This window comes from Pinus tabuliformis, chromosome 8, assembly GCF_031772625.1.
Source record: "Pinus tabuliformis cultivar Carrire ecotype Pingquan chromosome 8, CPIR1, whole genome shotgun sequence".
NCBI classification, from domain to species: domain Eukaryota; kingdom Viridiplantae; phylum Streptophyta; class Pinopsida; order Pinales; family Pinaceae; genus Pinus; species Pinus tabuliformis.
Genome location: NC_142294.1, coordinates 58,231,717 through 58,253,356, shown reverse-complemented (window position 1 = coordinate 58,253,356; position 21,640 = coordinate 58,231,717). Strand labels below are relative to the sequence as shown.

General features: G+C 34.7%; 1 protein-coding gene across 1 annotated transcript; it reads left to right on the top strand.

Annotated features, from left to right (window-relative positions):
• The first annotated feature begins 14,290 nt into the window (after window positions 1–14,290).
• LOC149234130 (uncharacterized) lies at window positions 14,291–21,059 on the top strand. Its single transcript, XM_089371754.1, has 4 exons — window positions 14,291–14,582; window positions 14,909–15,023; window positions 15,583–20,337; window positions 20,482–21,059. The coding sequence occupies exons 2-4, from the start codon at window positions 14,910–14,912 to the stop codon at window positions 20,563–20,565; spliced, it is 4,953 nt and encodes a 1,650-aa protein (XP_089227880.1). The 5' UTR covers window positions 14,291–14,582; window position 14,909; the 3' UTR covers window positions 20,566–21,059.
• Window positions 21,060–21,640: the final 581 nt, after the last annotated feature.

The following is a 21,640-nucleotide window of genomic DNA, read 5'->3' as shown; positions in this document are numbered from 1 at the left end:
GTAGAGACCTTAGGGGCCAAGAAGGCCTACAATCAGGACTTAGAGGGAGTTAGTATTCAAAGGGAGTCACCAAACACAAATGGGGTCAGTAGCTCATAGGAAGACAACCTTCAGGTTGTAGGAAGCTCTAGAGCATGAGGATTCTAAGAGTAGGATGTCTTCGAATAAGAGTCCTTGTCATACAATGATAATTTCTTTTGTTTCATATAGAGAAACTATGGTAGTGGATCAAGGGTGGAAATGTGTTCCAGGTTCAAAGGAAAAGCCACTTCTAGGTGGTGTTGTGAGGATATATCCCTCACTAAGAGGGAGTGTTGATGTTTTGGGTAGCATCCAAATCATTCTCACATGTGGGGCAAGTGGGCTAAATGATGGAGCTTTGCACCCATATACCCATTTTAATATGATGGCTCATGGTATTACCTATGGTATTCTGATAACCCATGGTATAAAAACATGGTATTGAACCCTTTAGAAAAGTATAAGTATAAGGGTGAGTGATTCAATGCTATGGCTTGTCAAGACGATCGAGAGGGTTTGTGGAGTGGTTGACAAGGGAGCATCTTGTGGAGGAGAAGGTCGAGTCAACCTCAAACCTTTAAGGGTTGAGAGAGCTTGTGGAAGGTGGTTGATAAGATAACATCTTATGGAGGATAAGACTAAGTAGGCCTCAAAACTTTGATGGCCAACAGGGCCTTTGGAAAGTTGTTGGAAAGAGAGCATATTGTGGAGGAGAAGGTTGAGTAGGCCTCAAACCCCTTGAGGGCAAAGAGTGCTTGTGGAACATGGATTGGCAGGCAGGGTCGAGAGGTTCGAGCAAGATTAAGAGGGTCGAGCAGGGTCATGAGGATCGAGTGTGTCAAGTAGGTTGATAGGGTCAAAGGGCTCGAGAGAGCCCATAGAAGGCCGAGAAGGGTTGAGAGGGTTGAGTAGGGCCGAGAGGGTTGAGTGGTTCGAGTAGGGTTGAGAGGGTCAAGCAAGCTAGCTGGGGTAGAGGATTAGGAGCAAGAGGCTCCTAAGGTTGAGTATGGACCAACATGACTAGCAACACAAACACAAACTATAGATCTAGAGGAGGAGTGAGATGTTCCTTCAGGTTCTACCAGGAGGAGGCTAAGATGGGTCTGAGGAGAAGACACAACATACAACACTAGCCTCAAGAGGAGGAGTGTGATACTCCAATGTGTTGGGTCCGAGGAAGGTGCAAGAAGGTGCAAGGGAGACATATCTAGATCAACCAAGGAAGATTGAAGGAAAAATCTAGGGCTTGATTAGGTAGATAACTCCAGGTTTATTGTTCTACTTGTAATTCATTAGTTGGGCCATTATCCTAGTTAGGAAGCCTGAGTAAGTTTTGAGAAGAAGTTAATGAAGAATTGTTGATTGGGCATAACTTGTGTGTAAAATGTTACTATACATGATCTAATTATTGGTTTTATAAGTTTTGTTGTGTATAGTTAGTTTTAGGTTAGGAACATTTGTTTGTTTTATTTAATTAGTCAAACTAAAGTTAATATGAGATTGTTACCAGATTTCATGTGTGTGTGTGCACCAGAGAGTTTAGTGCCCAAAATTTAACAACAGTGGTACCCTAGATTCCATTAAACAAGTGGTGCCCAAAATCTAACACAAGTGGTACCCTAGATTCCCTTAAAGAAGTGGTGCCCAAAATCTAACACAAGTGGTACCCTAGATTCCATTAAAGGGGATAGGTTTAAGAGCCTTGAATATGCATGTGTGAGGAAAATAGATCCCTTTCTCTTATTAAAAGGTTTTAATCCTAAATATTTCCTTATGAAACATATTAAGATGAGAAAGTTTTACATGCTTTTTAATTTATGAAAAAATAACAAATTCATGTTATTAGTGCATGCATGTTTATGTGAATTTAAAAAAAATAGGCACGGTTGTCTCTTTCCATCTACCTGTTGAATCAGTTGGTTATGGTGTTAGGTTTGAAGTGATGAACTTGGTGGTTCAGATTGCATACCCAAAAATACACTCATTTCTCTAGCTCCCTATTATTCTTTTTCTTTTTTACAATGATTTTAAATATGGTCCCGAAACATACACAGGGGAAATACTTTGGTGTTTCCCTTGCTTTCAATACAAGTTAGTTATATATATATATATATATATATATATATATATATACCATTATTCAGTCCCTACCTTGAGGGTATTTTGATAAATAAGGTAAATGGACATGTATATCTTTTATAAATATCTTATTTGTGATTCAATATTAAGAGTTAATGATCATAACAGTGTATCAAAGCTCTTTCATGGGTAAAAATGTTTTTTTTGGGTTTAAATAAATATATTTTGCATATTTTTATAAAGAAAAATAGGGGCCATGACACCTATCTTTATTTTCAAGTTCTTATTGTGTATAATTTGAAGAAACAAATTATGGATATGAGTTCCTCTAAAAAAATATACTCGATTTAATGAAAAAAAAAAGAACTATTCAAATCAGATCTTGGGAAGTGAAGATATCATCGATTTATATTAGTCTAGATCCAACTTAACTCCAAATCTATCAAGGATACGAGGGATAAAATCTCTTGAGGTGCGCACCTTTCTTTTGAGTGCAAAACTTGAAGAAATATTTGCACTTCGAGAGATCTGATCCCTCTCGATGCTTGATGTTGTTGTGGAACCCATATTTAGGAATTTTGGTACCATAAATGTTGCCAAATTTACAACTTGATTAGTTTCTTTAATGTGATTTTTTCCATGGTTAATTATTTTGTTGACTATTCACATAGATGAATTTTATTTTAATAAAGAATTGGTTCTGCATATTGTTATCCATAGATTTTTTTCCATACAGTGAGATTGCCACATACGTATTTTCTACCCAATCGTTTCAGTAAAGTATTACCGTGTAGATATTCGCCGAGTTGAAAAGATTTTCTTTCTTGTTGGTAAGTCCAAATATTTCTGGTCATTACTCGGAAAGCTACACATGTAAGTCTATTAGAGAGTGAATGTTGTAGATTTTGGTTTGTTCTAGAGTTTTTCCCTTGCAAAATCCGTAGATGTCCTTGATTTCTGTGAATACTTGGTTTAGTGACGATAAACCTACCAAATATTGATTTATGAAATTGAAAATGATCATAGCTCGTAATATGTAAGAATTTAAATCTCTCAATTGAGCCAGTAGAGAAGTCAAACATTAGACTCTGACAAATAGTAAGCATGCCCCAAAACACTATCGGAACTTCTTGGTTTTGGGACATTGTTTTGCCTGCTTGACTGTTAAACATGACTAAGTTTTATTAATGAAATTATATTTGGTTGGACAATCGCATGACAAAATACGATAATAACATAATGTGAAAGGTTAATATTTTTTCATATTTTCTATTTGATTTTGCATTTTGATAATAGTTGTAAATACTACATAATTGAACAAAGCTTTAAACACAAATCATAACTTGAAACCTTGACCAAGATGCAACTAAGGCCAAATGCATGTTTGCTAACCACTGTCAATTAAAAAATAAAAAATTAAATTAAATTCAAAAAATGTATAAAATATTAAAATTGTTAGGATCATATTGGTGTTGAAGGAGACATTTACTTGGAGCCAAAATCCCTTTCCCCCTTTAAATAGATTATATTCCATATGAATATCATGGGTTCTCAAACTTGAATATTGAAATTGTTAGGAACGTATTGGTGTTGAAGGACACATTTACTTGGAGTCAAAACCCCTTTCCCCATTTAAATAGGTTATATTCCACATGAATACTATGGGTTCTCAAACCTGGAGCTCAAAAACAATGGTAACTTGACTGAGTCAAGATTACCTGAACTACCCAACAAAAATTAATAAAAATCATATGAATTCAAAAGTGATATAAAATTCAAAATTAGAAAATGGAGCTAAGATAAATTTTGTGAAAATGGAGTTAATTATTATTTTTTAATTGTAATTTTATTTTAAATAATTTGACTGGGTCACATAACATTAAATGTCATTACATAACATTTTATAACATCGTTGTGATACTAGGGTGTAGAGTGCCTCTCAACACAATTAGATATTGCAGGGTTATTTAATAATGGTTGCTAGTATTTTAGACTAACTATATTTTGATACGACACCTAAATTACAAGTAGACCAATGCCAATTTAATCAATGGTTGTGACATTTTATAATTGGTTTCATAATAGAAATTCAAAAAAATATCACAAAATTATACTCATTTCAAGTTGGGGCCTCAAAATCCTTGAAATGAATTATTTTTATGATTATTAACAAAATTGTTGTAGAACTAGTACCAATAGAAGTAGAGCGTATGTAGCATTTTAGAAATGGGTTCATAAAAGATTTTTTTTTATAATCGTGATTGAAAGCCCCAGTGAAACCAAAAAATTACAATGTTGAGAAACATGCCATGGGAGGATGTAAATTGCAATGTTAGGGACCTCGTAGGATATTCAAACAAAATTGGAAACAAGTTATGGAGGTTAAGGTATTTTTCAAGAAATTAAAGAGATTTGTAGCATTGGTGAGACATACACTTTCATTAGAGGAGAGTATACAAGAAATATACATGCTTAACGTGATTTAGAATAGATTGGCTTATGATAAATGACATATTTTAGTTGTAATTTCTAAAGACAACCACCTTTAGCTTCTCATTAATGTAATGGACCATATCAAGGAAGGGAAGACAGGAATAGGGAATGCTTACTAGTTTCTAGTATGACTTTTTTGAAGTGAAGAAAGGGAAGACAAGAATAGGGAATGCTTACTAGTTTCTAGTATGACTTTTTTGAAGTGAAGTAGTAATGTTCCTTCCAGATCCATAATGGACTCTTTGTAGTTATGTAGATGATCTTTTGGACATGGATGCTTCTATTTAATTGGATCCACATGGCCATGGTGGGCATTTGGAGCATAGTTTTCTATCATCTTTTAAGCTCGGGGATCGTTAATTGAGTGTCAAAACCTAGTCATGGTACTGAGGTGTATGGGTGAGCTTCTTTGACTACTTTAGCATTGAAGCCAACATTCATACATGATACCATAATATTCTAAACTACTTCGACATCATAGTTAGCGCTTGTACATCATCATTGCAAGTGCTGAGGGTGATGCTTCTTGAAGGGGGATACAATGGTGGGATTCTCCATAGGAGTGTAATCAAGGTCGAAAGACCGACCAGAGTTAATAATACTGTACTAAGTATAATGATCATTTAGTGTAAGGTGCATTGAGTCCATTATATTTGTTATTATTAAATAAGGTTAGTTAGCTTTGAATAAATGTAATGTGATCTCACTAAAAAAGGCTCATTAGGTAGTTAGCATTTAATTAGGATTAGGGATTTCTTTTTAACTATAAATAAGGATGGGGTCCTCTTTATGAATCAAGTATTGGAGATTAGGAGTTTATTTTATTGGAGCTTATTTCATTAGAAGGTTGCCCCTTGAAGAGGCAAGTAAACATGAGTAGATCCTTCCATAAAAATGATCATTGTTCAATGTTGCCTTACCTCAAGGGTATTATTTAGATATGAAGAAAAATGACATTTCTGTATCTTTTGAATATCTTGTTTATGATTCAATTTTAAAGGTTATCATAATGATATATACATCAACGTGATTCCTTTCTAGTCCTTGTTGTTGCTAATTAGGGGTTGTAATAGTTGTGAATGCTTTGCTAGAGGCTGGGCCATGTTAAAGCAACAAAAATTAATGTGTCAACTTTAGCAAAGCAAAAGTATTGCTCTTTATTTTCATATTGTGATAAAACAAAGTTTTAATATCATTTTCCTAAATTATTTTACCACATATTTGGTTTTTATGTATGATGTCCATGTGTTATGAGCAAGTTTTGATGGTTATTTTCATACACTAATTATTGGAAAAACATAGTTGAAATGTTGAGTGATTTGGAATGCCTTAGATCAAACTCTTATATTTACATTTTTAATGAATGTATAATTTTTTAGATCCATATACTTAATTAGTTCGCATCCTTAGGTTTTTTCCAACTTTCTAGTGTTGAAGTATATTTGTGGTGTTTACTCTACTTCGACTTTTCTGATATATATATATATATATATAGACAGAGAGAGAGAGAGAGAGAGAGAGAGAGAGAGAGAGAGAGATGTTTAACACTCTAGTTGAAAATTCTATGATAAATCCATAACCTCATTGAAATGAAGGTTGGCATTATTGGGTAGACTTCAAATTTTCTATAAAGAGTATTTTTTTTTTGAGTTTTTCTTCACAATTTTATAAGGTAAATTGGACAACAAAATACAAATTATACAATTTTTTCTATTATTTGCAGATGATTACAGAATGAAAGTATATATATATTTTTAGGAAAATTCTCATAGATTATAATGGAGTAACACCTAAGACAATGGGGTTTATATAATACAATTTTTTCTATTATTTGTAGATGATTACAGAATGAAAGTATATATTTTTGTAGGAAAATTCTCATAGAGTATAATGGAGTAACACTTAAGACAATGAGGTTTGGCCTTGCCACTAGCCAAATTGATCTAGAAGTCTATTGTGAATAAGATGTACATGAAAATCATCCTTCAGAGTCATTTATGAAAGAATAAAAAAGAGTGTTGTGAATAAAATGTGCATGAAAATCATCCTTAATCATCCTTCAAAGTCAATTATGAAAGAATAAAAAAGAGTTGTGGATTTAGTTGAGTTTCCAATTTATAAACATATTATCAAATATTTTAAATCATTTGAAAAACATATCCATGAATTTTAAGCAAGAGTCAAATAAAATCTAGGGAAGATGATAAAAAAGGTAAAGCACAAGTTAATAATAATAATTTCATTTATATAGGAAAGATGATAATGAACATGTAGTCTATTTATGGAAGTTATGGTGTATTCTTGCAAATAAGGAAAACAAATGGTTGGAAATAACAAATTTTCTAATAAATTCAAAGTTATTTAAATGTTAGGTTAATTTGAGAATTCATAACATCATTGTAAGGCATCATTTTTCTTTAGAATTTATATAGAAACTTTTAACTACTACAATTTATATAGAATCTTTTAACTACTACATCATTGTAAGGCATCATCTTTATTTAGGATTTTTATGGAATTTTTTAACTACTCAATGTCCTTTTAGTATAACATCAAATAGTCATTATTTGATGAGGGTTTTGTTTTTACTAGTAATTTTTTTCTTGCTAGGAATATTCACAATCTCCTTTGCTTCACACACACACACACACACACACACACACACACACACACACACACATATATATATAAATTTTTATTTTATTTTATTTTGTTTTATTTATTATTATTATTATTATTTTCGTTATTAGCTAAATCTTCTACCATAGATATTAATTTCAATGTTTTAGCCTTGTTCATTCTTTATAAAGGAGATTTGATGTATGAAAAGTAATCTTCCGCCTTTGTCCTTGTTGATGTTACAATCCTCAACCCTTAAAAATTGAATCATAAACAAAATATTGAAAAAGTATAGAAAAAACCCTTTATATATCAAACACCCTTAAGGTAGGGCAACACCATGCAATAATCATTTTATGGAAATATAAACTCTTGTTCACTTGCCTCATCGAGGAGGAAACCTTCCAATGGGCTAAAATCCAATATAACATACTCCAAAACTTAATTCATAAAAGCTTCAACCTTATTAATAGATAGTTAAAGAAGACTAATCATAACCAAATGCTAACTACCTAGTGGGACTTATTTAGTAATGACAAATGTTGTAGATCCAATGCATCATACATTAAATCACCACCGTGCTTAGTACACCATTGGGAACTCTAGTAAGCTTTTCAACCTCCATTGCACTCATGGGAAGGATCTTCCTATCCAACCTCCCATAAATTGGAGCCATTTCCATTTTTCTTGTATCATTTTATCCTTAAATGTCACTCTCTTCTTTAGCTTCTTCAACTTTGAATTTCTTTACTTCTTTTTTCAAAAGGCCTTCCCCTCTGTCCTAGTCCCACCTCCCATAAATTGAAGCCATTTTCATTTTTCTCGTATAGTTTTATGCTTAAATGTCACTCTTCTTTAGCTTCTTCAACTTTGACTTTCTTCACTTTTTTCTTTTAAAGGAGCCCTTTGTCCTAGTCCCAGACTTCTTCACCTAACTCACTTTTTGTTCATCAATTTCTCCCATATTTTTGTTTCTCCTTAAACATTAAAACCCTCACAATCACTTTTGCAAATCTCATCTTTATTCACAATGTCCTCATACAACACATTTCTATATTAAGTTCCAATTTTTTGTTCATCAATTTCTCCCATATTTTTGTTTCTCCTCAAACATTTAAAACCCTCAAAATAATATTTTTGTTTCTCCTCAAACATTTAAAAACCTCACAATCACTTTTGCAAATCTCATATTTATTCAATGTTCTCATCCAACGCATTTCTATATTAAGTTCCAATAATGTTCCTTCTTACTAGTCTTTTTCTAACACTCTAGGCACCATTTCATTTTGATACAATTATATTACTTCTAATCTCAATCATAACAGTATCCTCTACATTCTTATTTTCTATTTCAATACCCTTATTCCCTTCTTCTTCGACCACAAACTACTTTCAATCCCAATTATAACAATGCCCTCTACACTCTTTTCTTCGATATCAATACCCTCCTTCCTTAACCGCAAACTTCTTTCATACAGATTTAAAATATCATTAAGAAAAACTCACTTTTAAAATTCAATTCAAATATTCCAGAACGTAAACCCAATAGATGATATTGAAGAACCCAATACTTTCCATTCCCTGGAAGATTTAAGCATGCATTCAAAGAGAAATTGTTAAAAGAATTTTAGTTACCCTCACTAGATAAATAATAAGCCAATAAAGATATCAAATGTCTCAATAAAGCGGGTTCACTAAGAAAACATCGAGGGTTTGATTTTTTGGATACCTCTTTTCATGAGCCAATAAAGATATCAAATGTCTCAATAAAGCGAGTTCACTAAGAAAACATCGAGGGTTTGATTTTTTGGATACCTCTTTTCATTCATAAAAGGTACGGTACAAGGTTAATATTGATTTATGTTGGTGCGATTGCATTTAAAGGTTCAAAAAAATCATAAGATCTATTTCATGGCAATACACGTTAATATGGGTTAGCAGAAACAAGTTCGTTATTGTAACAAAAAAAATTGGGTTAGCAAAAACAAGTTCGTTATTGCAACCAAAAAAATTTGGGTTAGCAGAAACAAGTTCGTTATTATAACCAAAAAAATTGAGATTGTGTAATATGTGTATGTCCTATAATGAAATCTGGAATATTGTAAAAAAAAAATGAGATGTGTAATATGTGTATGTCCTATAATGAAATTTGGGATATGTAAAAGAAACAAGGTGTTATTGCAACTAAAGAAACTTTTTTCTCTAGAGAATGATGTGTGTAATATGTCAAAGAAACAAGGTGTTATTGCCAGTAGAGAATGAGGTGTGTAATATGTCAAAGAAACAAGGTGTTATTGCCAGTAGAGAATGAGGTGTGTAATATATCAAAGAAACAAAGTGTTACTGCAAAGGTGTGTAATATATCAAAGAAGTAAAGTGTTACTGCAACTAGAGAATGAGGTGTGTAGTATGTAAAAGAAAGAAGGTGTCATTGTAACTAGAGAATGATACACAGAGATAGAAATGTATAACATGTATATGTTTTAAAATTAGATATTTTTACAAATTTTTAAAATTTTTATTTATTTAATATGTTTAAGTTTAAAATGAATTTATGTTTTTCTTTATTATAAATAGAAGAGTTGGTCATTACTCCAGTATTATTTAAAATTAACTTATATTTTTAATATTTCTATTTATTTTTAATTAGAAGAGTTGGTCATTGCTCATTTAATATGTTTAAGTTTAAAATGAATATATGTTTTTCTTTATTTATAAATAGAAGAGTTTGACCATTACTCCACTATTGTTTAAAATTCTATTTATTTTTAATCAGAAGAGTTGGTCATTGCTACGATTCATTAAAGAGAAGTGTGACATCATATTGAATTAGTTACCATTATGAAATGAAATGATATTTTAAGGTCCACGACACTAAAAATAGTTTATGAGACCATTAGTTCCTTGTTCTTCACTTTTTGCAATTCAATCATTTTCCAATTCAAATTGATGATGAACTGGTCCAACCTTCCAACAATCTCCTCGTTGAAAAGACAATGCCAAGAAACTAATGCTAACATGTTCTCATAACTTTCTCTGATTTCTTTGAATGCATCACATTCCAAAATGAAATGTTTTTCCAATTCCACTACCCCAAACCATTCTTCCCAAGCTTCTCTAGGCACTTTCCACCATCCTGTTTCACATCGAAGTTGATGTGAGTTGGTCCTTAATTGAGCAATAAGAACTTTTTACCTCCACAGAATGCTAGCTCCAATGAACTCTTTTTGTTGTAGATCACACGTAGGGTTGAATTCCTCAATGTAGTACTTCTTTCTACCCAACTCTTTTCCCCATACCCTTTTACAAAACTTCTCCATAACAAAATTCTTTAGCTCTTTGCTATTTGTGGGATAGACATTGAGGTATATATTCCATTTTTGCACCATGTGTAGTTTTGGAGGATAGATGTGACAACTCATAAATTATAACTAAAGAGAAGCGTGAGATCAAACCAAGTATGAGATCAAGCCTCATTGGTTGCCATTATAACCCTTAAGATAAAACCTCACTAACTACCACTATAACCCATAAGATAAAACCTCACTGACTACCACTATAACTCATAGGGTAAATGTGAGAACTTGCAAGTCACAACTATTGAGATAGTCGTAACTTGAACCCATGTTAAGACATCTCTTTAAAAAATCTTGTGATTTCAAAGGGTGCAACTTTGGGCTAAAATGAAACTATCTTGAAACTATCTTTTTTTTTTAGCTAGACGAAATAAGTAATTGGTCAACAGGGCTTCGCTTGGGGAGAAATATCATACTATGTGCATTCTTATTGGGGGATATATATTAAGGAAAAAATGACAATATATTGAGCATATAATGGGGGTAAGGGTTTTTATATTTGCAGGTATAAAAAATGGAGCTCAAAATTAATGAAAAAATATAAAGGGGTATCAAAAACGTTAACGAAAAATGGATACCTACAATATCTAGTGAAAGTAGGGGTTTTTTAAATTGGGAAGGTGCATTGGGTTCGTATTCGTAGGGGTTTAGATAATGTGTTTTTTAGAGATATTTTCCAATATGTAGTCAAATTAGGTGTATTGTTTAGTATGTCAAGAACACATGTGATATGTCAGAGGTTCATTGAGTGAAGCCCCTATGAATTGGTCGAGGGTCTCCTAAGAGAGTTTTAAGCATCAAACACTACTAGTTGCGAGTATAAGCCCTTGGATGGATGTGATAACCTACAATCATAACTATTAGGCTAGCCATGACTCAAACATGGGCCAAGAAGTCCCTATGAAAAATCTTAGGATTTCGGACGAAGCACCTACCATTCATTAAATTCACTTTGGGCTAAAATCAATCTTATATTTTCTTTAGCTAGAGGAATTAGTAATTTCTTGGGAGTTACTAAGAAGAGGTAAAAGGATCAAACCCCACTAACTGACATTATAACCCTTATGATAGATGTGATTCCCACAAACTACACTTATCAAATTAGAGGTGACACAAACTTGGTTTAAGATGCCCTACGAGATCTTGTGATTTTGAACAGGGCACTAGGGAGGTCTATAACTAATCATAATGAGTTAGCTAAGTTGACATCAAACCAACTTGATTACCACTATACCCTAAGATATATACCATAGTCATTCACCATTAGAGAAATTTTGAGGTTAAAAATGAGCCTCAAAACAAAAATGTACAACCAAAATCAACTTTATAAGAACCAATAGTATTCAAGATGATGATGTCAACATTCACCATTAGAGAAATTTTGAGGTTAAAAATGAGCCTCAAAACAAAAATGTACAACCAAAATCAACTTTATAAGAACCAATAGTATTCAAGATGATGATGTCAACCATGGGGATGATTCAACATTTTTGGAGTACAAAAAAAAAAAAAAAACAAACAAATCGTATTTTCAACTTATCTGCCCATAGTTTTATTCAAATTCAAGTGAAAACACTCTTTGGATGCATAATTTAATTCCTCATCCAAGGAGTACCCATGTTGCATACTTTCAATGGACCCTATGACACGAAAAATGGGAAATACATGAACAACATGATTGGGAAATACATGAAAAACATGATTGCAATCATGTTTTTCATGTATTTCCCATTTTTTGTGTAGTAGGGTCCAGCGAAAGTGTGCAACATGGGTACTCCTTGGATGAAGAATTGAATTATGCATCCAACGAGTGCTCCCACTTGAAATTTGAGTAAAAATGTGGGGAGATAAGTTGAAAAAGTAGTTTTTCTATTTTCCCTCCAAAATTTGATGAGATAATCCAATCTTATTTTATTATTTCCACTATTATTTTATAATATTCCTTAGGAGACCCATTTTAGACCTCAAAATTTCTCTAATGCATATATCATTAAATTTTGACTCAATCTAGTGCTAAGATGTCCTTATAAATATGAATGAGGTGCCTACCTTTTTGGTGAAGACTCTTAGGTCAAACATATCACTAGAATGATTGGAAGCCAAATGGAGAGGATAACATTTTCGCTATTCAATCACTTGAGCAAAACCCATGTGGCACAAAATAAATTTATGTTCTTTTTAGACTAGGGTACCAATCATTAGATAGTGTCTGGGCTAGGCTGAACATTAGAGTGACTAACTACAAGGTCTATACCCCTTGAATATATGGAACAATGCACAAGTCATAGCAACTAGTTGCCACTATATTAGAATATATGGAACAACCCACAAGTCACATATATCAGAATCTCACGATTTAACCTAGGGCTAAGACATCCCAAGATGTCTTAATATGTTCCTATTAACATAGGCACTTACCCTTTCAACTAAGCCACTTCAATCCAACATGTCACGAGAAGTTTTAAACTTGGGTGGGAGGTCAACAAACTCACTTCCTACCAGTCAAGTTATAATCTTATGACATAAAAAAATTGAAGCACATAAATGTGGGCTTTGATCCATTCATATGTGCATTAATGATGAGATTATTTAATATAATATCTCTAAGTGCAGCCACATGTTCGATTATTACTTCAAAAAATCCTTATGGTTGTAGCAACAACCCTAATGAGAATCAAACCTTATCCACTATTAAAAAATTCCATGTCTTTTTTTAATCAAGGAAATTGATAACTAGTTAATATTTCCTAAAAAAAAATCCATGTCTTTGTCTAATCAAGGAAATTGATAACTAGCCAATATTTCCTAGGCAACATCGATGTACAAATTGATTGGTTGCCACCATAAACCCTAGGCTAGTGCCAACAACCTACAAGCCAACACTTAGCAAGAGACTTGTGATTCAATAAGGCTCGAGGCATCTAGAGACACAAGTGAAGGCGTTCCACTCCAAGTAGTGTCTATGATGGGCCATATCTCATCAAAGATTTAAGCCCATATGGGCGAGAATAAAACCTACCTCCCAACCATTCAAACCATTGCCCTTGACAAATATAATATTAATCTATTTTTTTAGATCTAAAGGAATTAATAATTAACCAAAATTAATTGAGTAAGGCCCAAATTCAAATTTGACTCATTGCCATTATAAACCCAGTGGAGTGGAAAAATATAAAACCTACGTCCCAACTATTTGAACTATTGGCTCTTGACATATATAAAATGATTTATGTTTTTTTAATAAAAAAATCAATAATTTACTAAAATTACTTAAATGAGGCCTAGGTTCAAATTCGACTCACTACCACTATAAACGCTTAGTAAAAATTAGGAATAAGCTCCCAATCTCACTATTTAAAGGTATTTACCCTTCCAACCTTATCCTAACTATCCAAATGTCTCAATATTTAAACTCGAATCTCACTATTTAAAGGTATTTACCCTTCCAACCTTATCCTAACTATCCAAATGTCTCAAGATTTAAACTCGAATAGGTGGAGAAACTACAAAAACTACTTAACTCTTTAACTATTTGCCCCCTCAAGTATAAAATAAATCTAATATACATCATTAAACAATACCCTATCAACGCACTTGATAAGGCCAAACCCTAATGTGACCACCGTCCCGCACGATAACGCTTTCTTCCAACTATTTTATAATATTTCTTCCCTTCTTAATGACGCGGACTCTACGCGCGCATAGCCGTTGGGGACAAAAAAACCAATAATATATTGTTGTGGGGACAAAAAAACAGTAATATATTGTTGTAATTTGAATTCGGACATGAGTAAAATAGAAGTCAAGCCCAACGGTCATCTTCTTCTCATGTGTTCTTCCCTATTTATATCCTGTCTGCATGTGCCCTGTCCGTATGTCTCTCTACAGAAGTGCTTTCCATTAATTTTTGTTTGCCATAATTTCGAACTTCACTGCAAGTCTCAAGAACAACAGCTGGTGGCTAGTTTCGTGAGGTTTTTTATCTTCTAACAATTCAATACATTCAAATCGCAGGTATGGATTTCGAACTGTTTAGATTTCATTGTTCTGGGATTTTAGCAATTTTAATTTGATGTCTGTCTTTATCTCTTACGTTGCACTGCAAACTGGATATCAGGGTTTTAAAGGGCGAAAAAAGTACAAATTGTGTTATTCTTTTTGTCATGTTATAAGCTTTTGATTCATCCAAGTCGCCTCTTGATATATGTAAACGCTCATTTGTTAAATTTGTGGAATATTCGAACGAATGATGAGGGTTTATATGAAGGAAATCCGGCAGGTTCTGCTAGAAACGGGGGAATACTAACATTGAAGTGAATAATATACTTTTGTCTGAGCAGGATGGATTATTACAGTTTCCCCAGAAAGCAACTTCAGGCCTTGTGCAAAAAGCATGGTATTCCTGCAAACTCAACAAATGTGTCGATGGCAGACGCACTCACAGCCCTGCTCAATGTAAATCCTGAACCCAAACCCCTAAATCTTTTTCAAATGCCGCAAATTTTGTAAATCCTAAACCCAAACCCCTAAATGTTTTTCAAATGTCGCAAATTTTGTAGGCTTTGCTGTTGGAATTAAAATCCCAAATTTCCTCTAACCTCGCTTTCTTAGGTCTCACACTACCTGCAACGCAATTTATTGAGTGCTTTGATAAAATATTCGGTTTTTCAAAATTATATGTTGGATTTCAAATGCCGCAAATTTTTTAAATCCTAAACTCAAACCCGTAAATCTTTTTCAAATGTCACAAATTTTGTAGGCTTTGCTATTGGAATTAAAATCCCAAATTTCCTCTAACCTCGTGTTCTTAGGTCTCACACTACCTGCAATTCAATGCTTTGATAAAATATTCGGTTTTTCAAAATATATTTTGGATCTTGGATCACCTCTAACCCCATCTATTGTGTCCACTGATAATATCTCTATTGGGTTCTTCAATATTAACGTTTTGGATAACCTCTAATCCAATTTAGTAGTTCCTGTAATAATATCTCCCTGATATCTTCAATTACAGGGCAATGGCAACATCAATGGCAACATAAATAAATTTGATGAAGGGTTCCAGGAGGAAGAACCTGCGTCTCAAGACAGAGGTGATGACTCTGTACTAACTGAGGTTTCCGATATGCCCCGAAAATGTAAGCAATCAAAGAGACTGGTCATTGCAAAAGAAGATGAGAGTACAGAGGAGCCTGTTGTGATTCACATTGAAGATACACCAGTTGCACCAAAAGGAAAAGGTGCTAAGAGTGCCAATAAAACTCGAGAAAGGAGATCTAGGACCACAGCCCGGTCGAGGAAGGTGGACATTGTGACTATGGATGGTAGTTTACATTCTTCTGAAGTTGATGAATCTTCAGATGCAGTTACTGCAATAAACTCCGCTAAGGTGGAAAGAAGCGGACCTGTCAAAGGCATCAGGAATGCCAGAGCCCGAATGGCAAAAAGTTGTTGCAGAACCGATGAAATTGAAGATCCTGAACGATTAGAGGACAGACAAAGGTCATATGAAAAAGAGGAAAAAACTGATGAAACAAATTGCAAGTTAGTTGAAGAAGCTCTAGAAGATAGCAGCAGTCAAGGAGAAAATGACGCATGCAAAAAGGAAATGACTCCCATCTGCAGGAGGTCAACAAGGGCAAAGGCATCTAAAGTTGTGGACACACATCCTTCGCAGAACAGATCTTCATCTATAAAGAAGACTGGAAATGCAGAATCTATAAAGAAAACGGATGGTAGTTTACATTCTTCCGAAGTTGAAGAATCTTCAGATGTAGTACCTGCACTGAACCCTGCTACGTTTGAAAGAACCGGGCCTATCAGAGGCAGCAGGAATGCCAGAACCTTCACGACAAAAAGTTTCTTCAGAACTGATGAAAACGAGGATCTTGAACGATTAGAGGACACACAAGGGTCAGATGAGAAAAAGGAAAAAACTGATGAAATAAAATGCAAGTTAGTGGAAGAAGCCCCCAAGAACAGGACAAGGGGAAGGTCTTACGGAAGGAAAGATGATAAAGTTGAAGTTAAAGAAGCTATAGAAGATAGAAGCACACAAGGAGAAAATAACACAAGCAGAAAGGAAATCACTCCCATCTGCAGGAGGTCAACAAGGGCATCTAAAGTTGTGGACACTCATCCTTCGCAGAACAGATCTTCATCTGTGAAGAAGATTGAAAATGCAGAATGTATAAAGAAAACACCTGGAACTATGAGCAAGGCTAGAAAAGTGAAACTGTCTCCTATGGCAGAAAATTTCACTGACAATGGGGAAGAAGGTGATCAAGCAGAGGAGGTTGTCAAAGTTCCTACCAAGAAAAGCCCTCATAAAGAGGAGGTTGTCAAAGTTCCTACCAAGAGCCCTCATAAAGAGGAGGTTGCCAAGCCTGAATACTCATGTAACAATGACGTTAAAAGCTCTGTTATGACTCGAAGGGCATTGAGGAGTAATCGGAAAGATTCCACAGGAATCCTTAATAAAGATGCCTTGGAAGAATCTACAAGCAAGGTTAAGCGAATGCTCACCTGTAGAGGGAGAAAACCAGTCCGAAATGTACATCAAGGGACTGGTTCAGAAACTCAAGAGGAATCGAGTTCTGACTCAGAAGGTTCAGATGTAAAGCAAGAAAGGGAGAGTTATGGAAAAATTACAAGGAAAGCCGTCAGGGAAAATTTGGGGAAGGATGAACATAAATGTACAGAAGAGATTGAAGCTAACCTTAATGTCAAAGAGGACGGAGTTATTGAAAATGAAGCACGTGAAGATGTAAAGTCTATAGATAAGACTGAATCTGAGGAGATGAAGTGTGAGATCATTCTTCAGACGGAGCTAAATATGTGTCAAATTTTCGACCAGAAACACGTATCTTCTGGTATTTCTCGAACACAGAATACAGAAAATGAAAGCATAGAAGAAATATCTAATACTAGTAAGAGTTCTAAAGATCAGTCAGCTACAATCAGTGAATCCTATGGTTCAAGGATTGTGAAGGAACTAAATGTTTGCAGTGGAAAAGTTAGCATGAAGCAAGGTATTGCAAGCGCTGGAATGACACCTCTAAGTAGGCCAGGTGAAGGAAAATTTAATAGTTTACCCTCTGTAGATCAATTAGGAACGCTGAAGTGCTCAACTGCTAGTATAGTTGCAGAAGAAAGCCCTACTAAAAACGATGCCTTAAGCTCTTTGGAAACTCAGGTTGGGGAACTTATTGGCATTGAAGATGGTGAAGTTGGCGAGAAAATGGTAAGCGATGGTGTGACTGTTGCTGAAAGCCATAATGCAACTAGGTCAGTAATTATGCATGTACAGTTGAAGGGTGAAGAAGATGCCCTTTTCTCTCATATTGTTGATTCCGTAAAGGTTGAGGAAACCAAAGAAAGTCTGCATCACAATGATCATAAGATGAATAACTTTAATATACAAGAACTTAAGTGTCGCAGAGATCTATCCTCAAGATCTGCAGAAGCACACAGCCCAGTTGAAAAGAAGGATGACATAATGCATTCTGAGTCTGATCGTTCCTCTATAGAAGCCATTCAGAACCCTTTTGAAGTTCATGAAAAGGTTGTCAATGCTGAGCCAGGGAATGTTGCAGGACTGGCTGTAAATATATCGGCTGAAGAATGCTTGGATCTAGAAGCAGTTTATTCAAGTGACCTCAAGATTGCTGGGAAGCAAACTGAACTGCAACTAATCCCAACTAATTTAGCTGAGAAGACCAACTGGAATACGACAGAAGCTAACCTACAAAGTAGTTCATTTTTAATTGATGAAGTAAGCGATTTAGAGTGCACTAAAGAGGAGAATCAAGATGCCCAGGACTGTAACTTTGCCACCGGTTTTGCAAATTCTGAAGGCCAATTGCTTGAGGTTTCAGAAACAATTCAGAGTGCTGAATACTGTCAGGGTCTGGAGGAAGAAATATTATGTGACTTAGAAAACACTGAAGAAGAAATTCTGGATGTCCAGGACTCTGACCTTTATTTTAAGGTAGTGTCAGATATTTCTCAAATACAGGACAGGCAAGTTACTGGTTTTGCAAATGCTGAAGGCCAATTGCTTGAGACTTCAGAAAAATTTCAGAGTGCTGAAGACTGTCAGGTTTCGGAGGAAGAAATATTAAGTGACTTAGAAAACACTGAAGAAGAAAATCTGGATGTCCAGGACTCTGATCTTTCTTTTAAGGTGGTGTCAGATATTTGTCAAGTACAGGACAGGCAAGTCACTGGTTTTGCAAATGCTGAAAGCCAAGTGCTCGATTCTTCAGAAAAAATTCAGAGAGCTGAATACTGTCAGGGTATGGAGGGAGAAATATTAAGTGACTTAGAAAACACTGAAGAAGAAATTCTGGATGTCCAGGACTCTGACCTTTCTTTTAAGCTGGTGTCAGATATATCTCAAATACAGGACAGGCAAGTTACTGGTTTTGCAAATGCTGAAGGCCAAGTTACTGATTTTGCAAATGCTGAAGGCGAAGACTGTCAGGATGTGATGGAAGAAATATTGAATGACTTAGACAACAGTGAAGTAGAAAATCAGGATGACCATTCTTTTAAGGTGGTACCAAACATTTTGCAGGTCACTGGTTTTGCAAATTCTGAAAGCAAAGCTGAGAATGGTGGAGTTTGTAAAGACACACAGGAAGGAAAATTGCAAACCCTAACAAGTCTGCCCGAGGAAACGAAGGACTCTGCAACAGAAGAATCCATTGGCTATCAAGAGGCCTGTAATGATACAATGGAAGGTAAACATCCTTCTCAAACTTCCTCCAGTGATAATGCCTCTGAAGCTGAGCCTGTGGAAAGGGTCACAGGGTCATCTGCACAAGCTGTTGGAGAAGTTGAGATTGGAAACTTTAGTTGTAGGTTGGATGGTAGACAAAAAGAAGCATGCCAAGCCCAAGTCTGTATATCTCATCAGAGAATTCAAGATTCTGGTGTTCATCCTGAAGTATGCTCAAATACATCCTGTTTTGCTGAAGTTCTGGTTCACTCCAATGAAGAAAATTCTGTTATAGCAATTCAAAAGCATGGAACTTCAGATAACGATAGAAAAACTATTGACAAGAGTAACGATGGGAAACTAGATGTTTTTAATGAAAATTCATCAAGCAGAAGCAATTTTGTTCCATTGCTCTGTGCCAAGGAAGAGACAAACTTGCAGAATCAAATTTCTGAGAAACAGGTACCGCCAACTGCAGACAGTATTCACCGTTTGGAATCAGATATGATGGCTACTGTGGAATCATTTGAAATTGGGAATGTGGGGAGAAAGCTCGGTGTGGAGGAGGCTACAAGTGCTTTTCCAGAAGAGAAATATTTGCCAAGTTTTGCTACAAAGGGATCTGAACAAACTGATATTAAAGAACCTGAGTTTGCCGTGGAAGCTAGTTACAAGGGTAAGATGCCTATTGTGGGCACTTTGTGTGAAAAGATTAATAGCATGGCATTGGATGGAGCTTCTAAGGAATTGGCTGCAAGTGATTCACCATTAGCTTTGGTAAAGCCTGACCAAGTGAAGAAGGCTCCAAATACAATAATTAAAGATTCAAGACAGCAGAGAGTGATGCTGTCTGATTTGACTGATCAGAGTAGAAAAGATGGACAGAACACCATCATTGATGATGGATTTCAAATTGCTCCTTTAGAGTCTGCTGGATGTGGGTTACAGATTGGGAAGGAGAATCCTCCTGACCTAGACGCTTTGAGTTTACGCAAGCTCCGAGCTCTAGTAAAGGAGAAGAAGATGCTAAGAAACAATGTTCGGAAGGTAAATCTAGTCATTCCCTTGTTGTCTTTTGGAAATGCTGTGTATAGTTATTTGTTTTATTGCCTTTTAAACATGGAATTTGTAATCTTCTGCAGAATTTTCCGAGACACCTATAGTTTCTAAGTGCATGTATTATCTGTGCAGGAAAAGGAACGGTTTGTTCTACGTGATCTGACATCAATTGAGCTGGAGGAAAGAAAAAATGTATCAGACAATACACGGTTATAAAATAGCACTGTTTCTCCCAGGTTTATTCTGTTACAAAATATAGGCACTGCCCTGCATCTTCTCAACAAATCTTTTTCACCATATTTTAAGGTGTCTTTTCCCTAGTTTTATATTTTTCCCACTTGCATATTCAACGTGTTGGACTGTGAACTTCCCACAAGGTGGATTCCAAGGGATTTGCTTACATGAATGCCATTCTGTTAATTGAATGTGTTTGTTCAATAAAAGGATGATCTCAGTAATATGGTGAATAGTATTCATGATTTATTTGACTAACAAAATCTCAAATTCACTGTGGATGTACTCATCCAAATGCCTTTATCGTATAAGGTCAAAATAGCTTCCTGCCCTTCTGGGACAGATATTTTTGATACATTTAATGAAGAAGTTTTTGGAGTTTCAAATCATGCTTGATTTTATTGTACAGTTTCAATGTAACAAGGCTTATGAATCCATTCCATTTGACATCAAATATAATAGCACTGTTTTCCCCAGCTTGTATCCTGTTAAAAAATGTAGGCAGTGCCCTACATGTTTTCAACAAGATTCTTTCATTACGTCTTCATATCATTTGAAAGTGCCTTTTAATACTTTGAACTGGTTTTATATTTTCTCCACTTGCATATATACTTGACAAAGCAACGTATTGGACAATAAACATTCTACAGGGTGCTGGGACAATAAAGGGTTATGTCAGTGATGTGGTGAGTAGTATATTCAAGAATTATCTGCTTAATAAAATATCAAATACACTTTGGACGTACTCATCTTGTGGAAGGTAAAGATATATTTCCGTTATTCGGGGGACAGAATTTTGACAAATATTCAAGATTTAATTGATTAATGAAATATCAAATACATATAATGTGCTCACTTTGGATGCACTCATCCAAAGGTCTTTTATTGCTGATCTTGATCTTGTGGAAGATCAAAATATCTTTCACTTTGAGGGGCAGAATTTTCATCGTTGTTTCATTGGCAATGGTTATATTCAATGATAATTTCTTTCAGTTTAACAAGATCTGATCAAATTGCTTAACAAGGTCTCTAGTATTCTAAATAGTTAAAAACTCGT

Bases quoted from the DNA above. Each gene is read 5' to 3' on its own strand.
- LOC149234130 (XM_089371754.1), top strand. From the start codon at position 14,910: ATGGATTATTACAGTTTCCCCAGAAAGCAACTTCAGGCCTTGTGCAAA. The intron at 15,024-15,582 runs GTAAATCCTGAA...CTTCAATTACAG, and splicing joins CACTCACAGCCCTGCTCAAT to GGCAATGGCAACATCAATGG. The intron at 20,338-20,481 runs GTAAATCTAGTC...TTATCTGTGCAG, and splicing joins TAAGAAACAATGTTCGGAAG to GAAAAGGAACGGTTTGTTCT.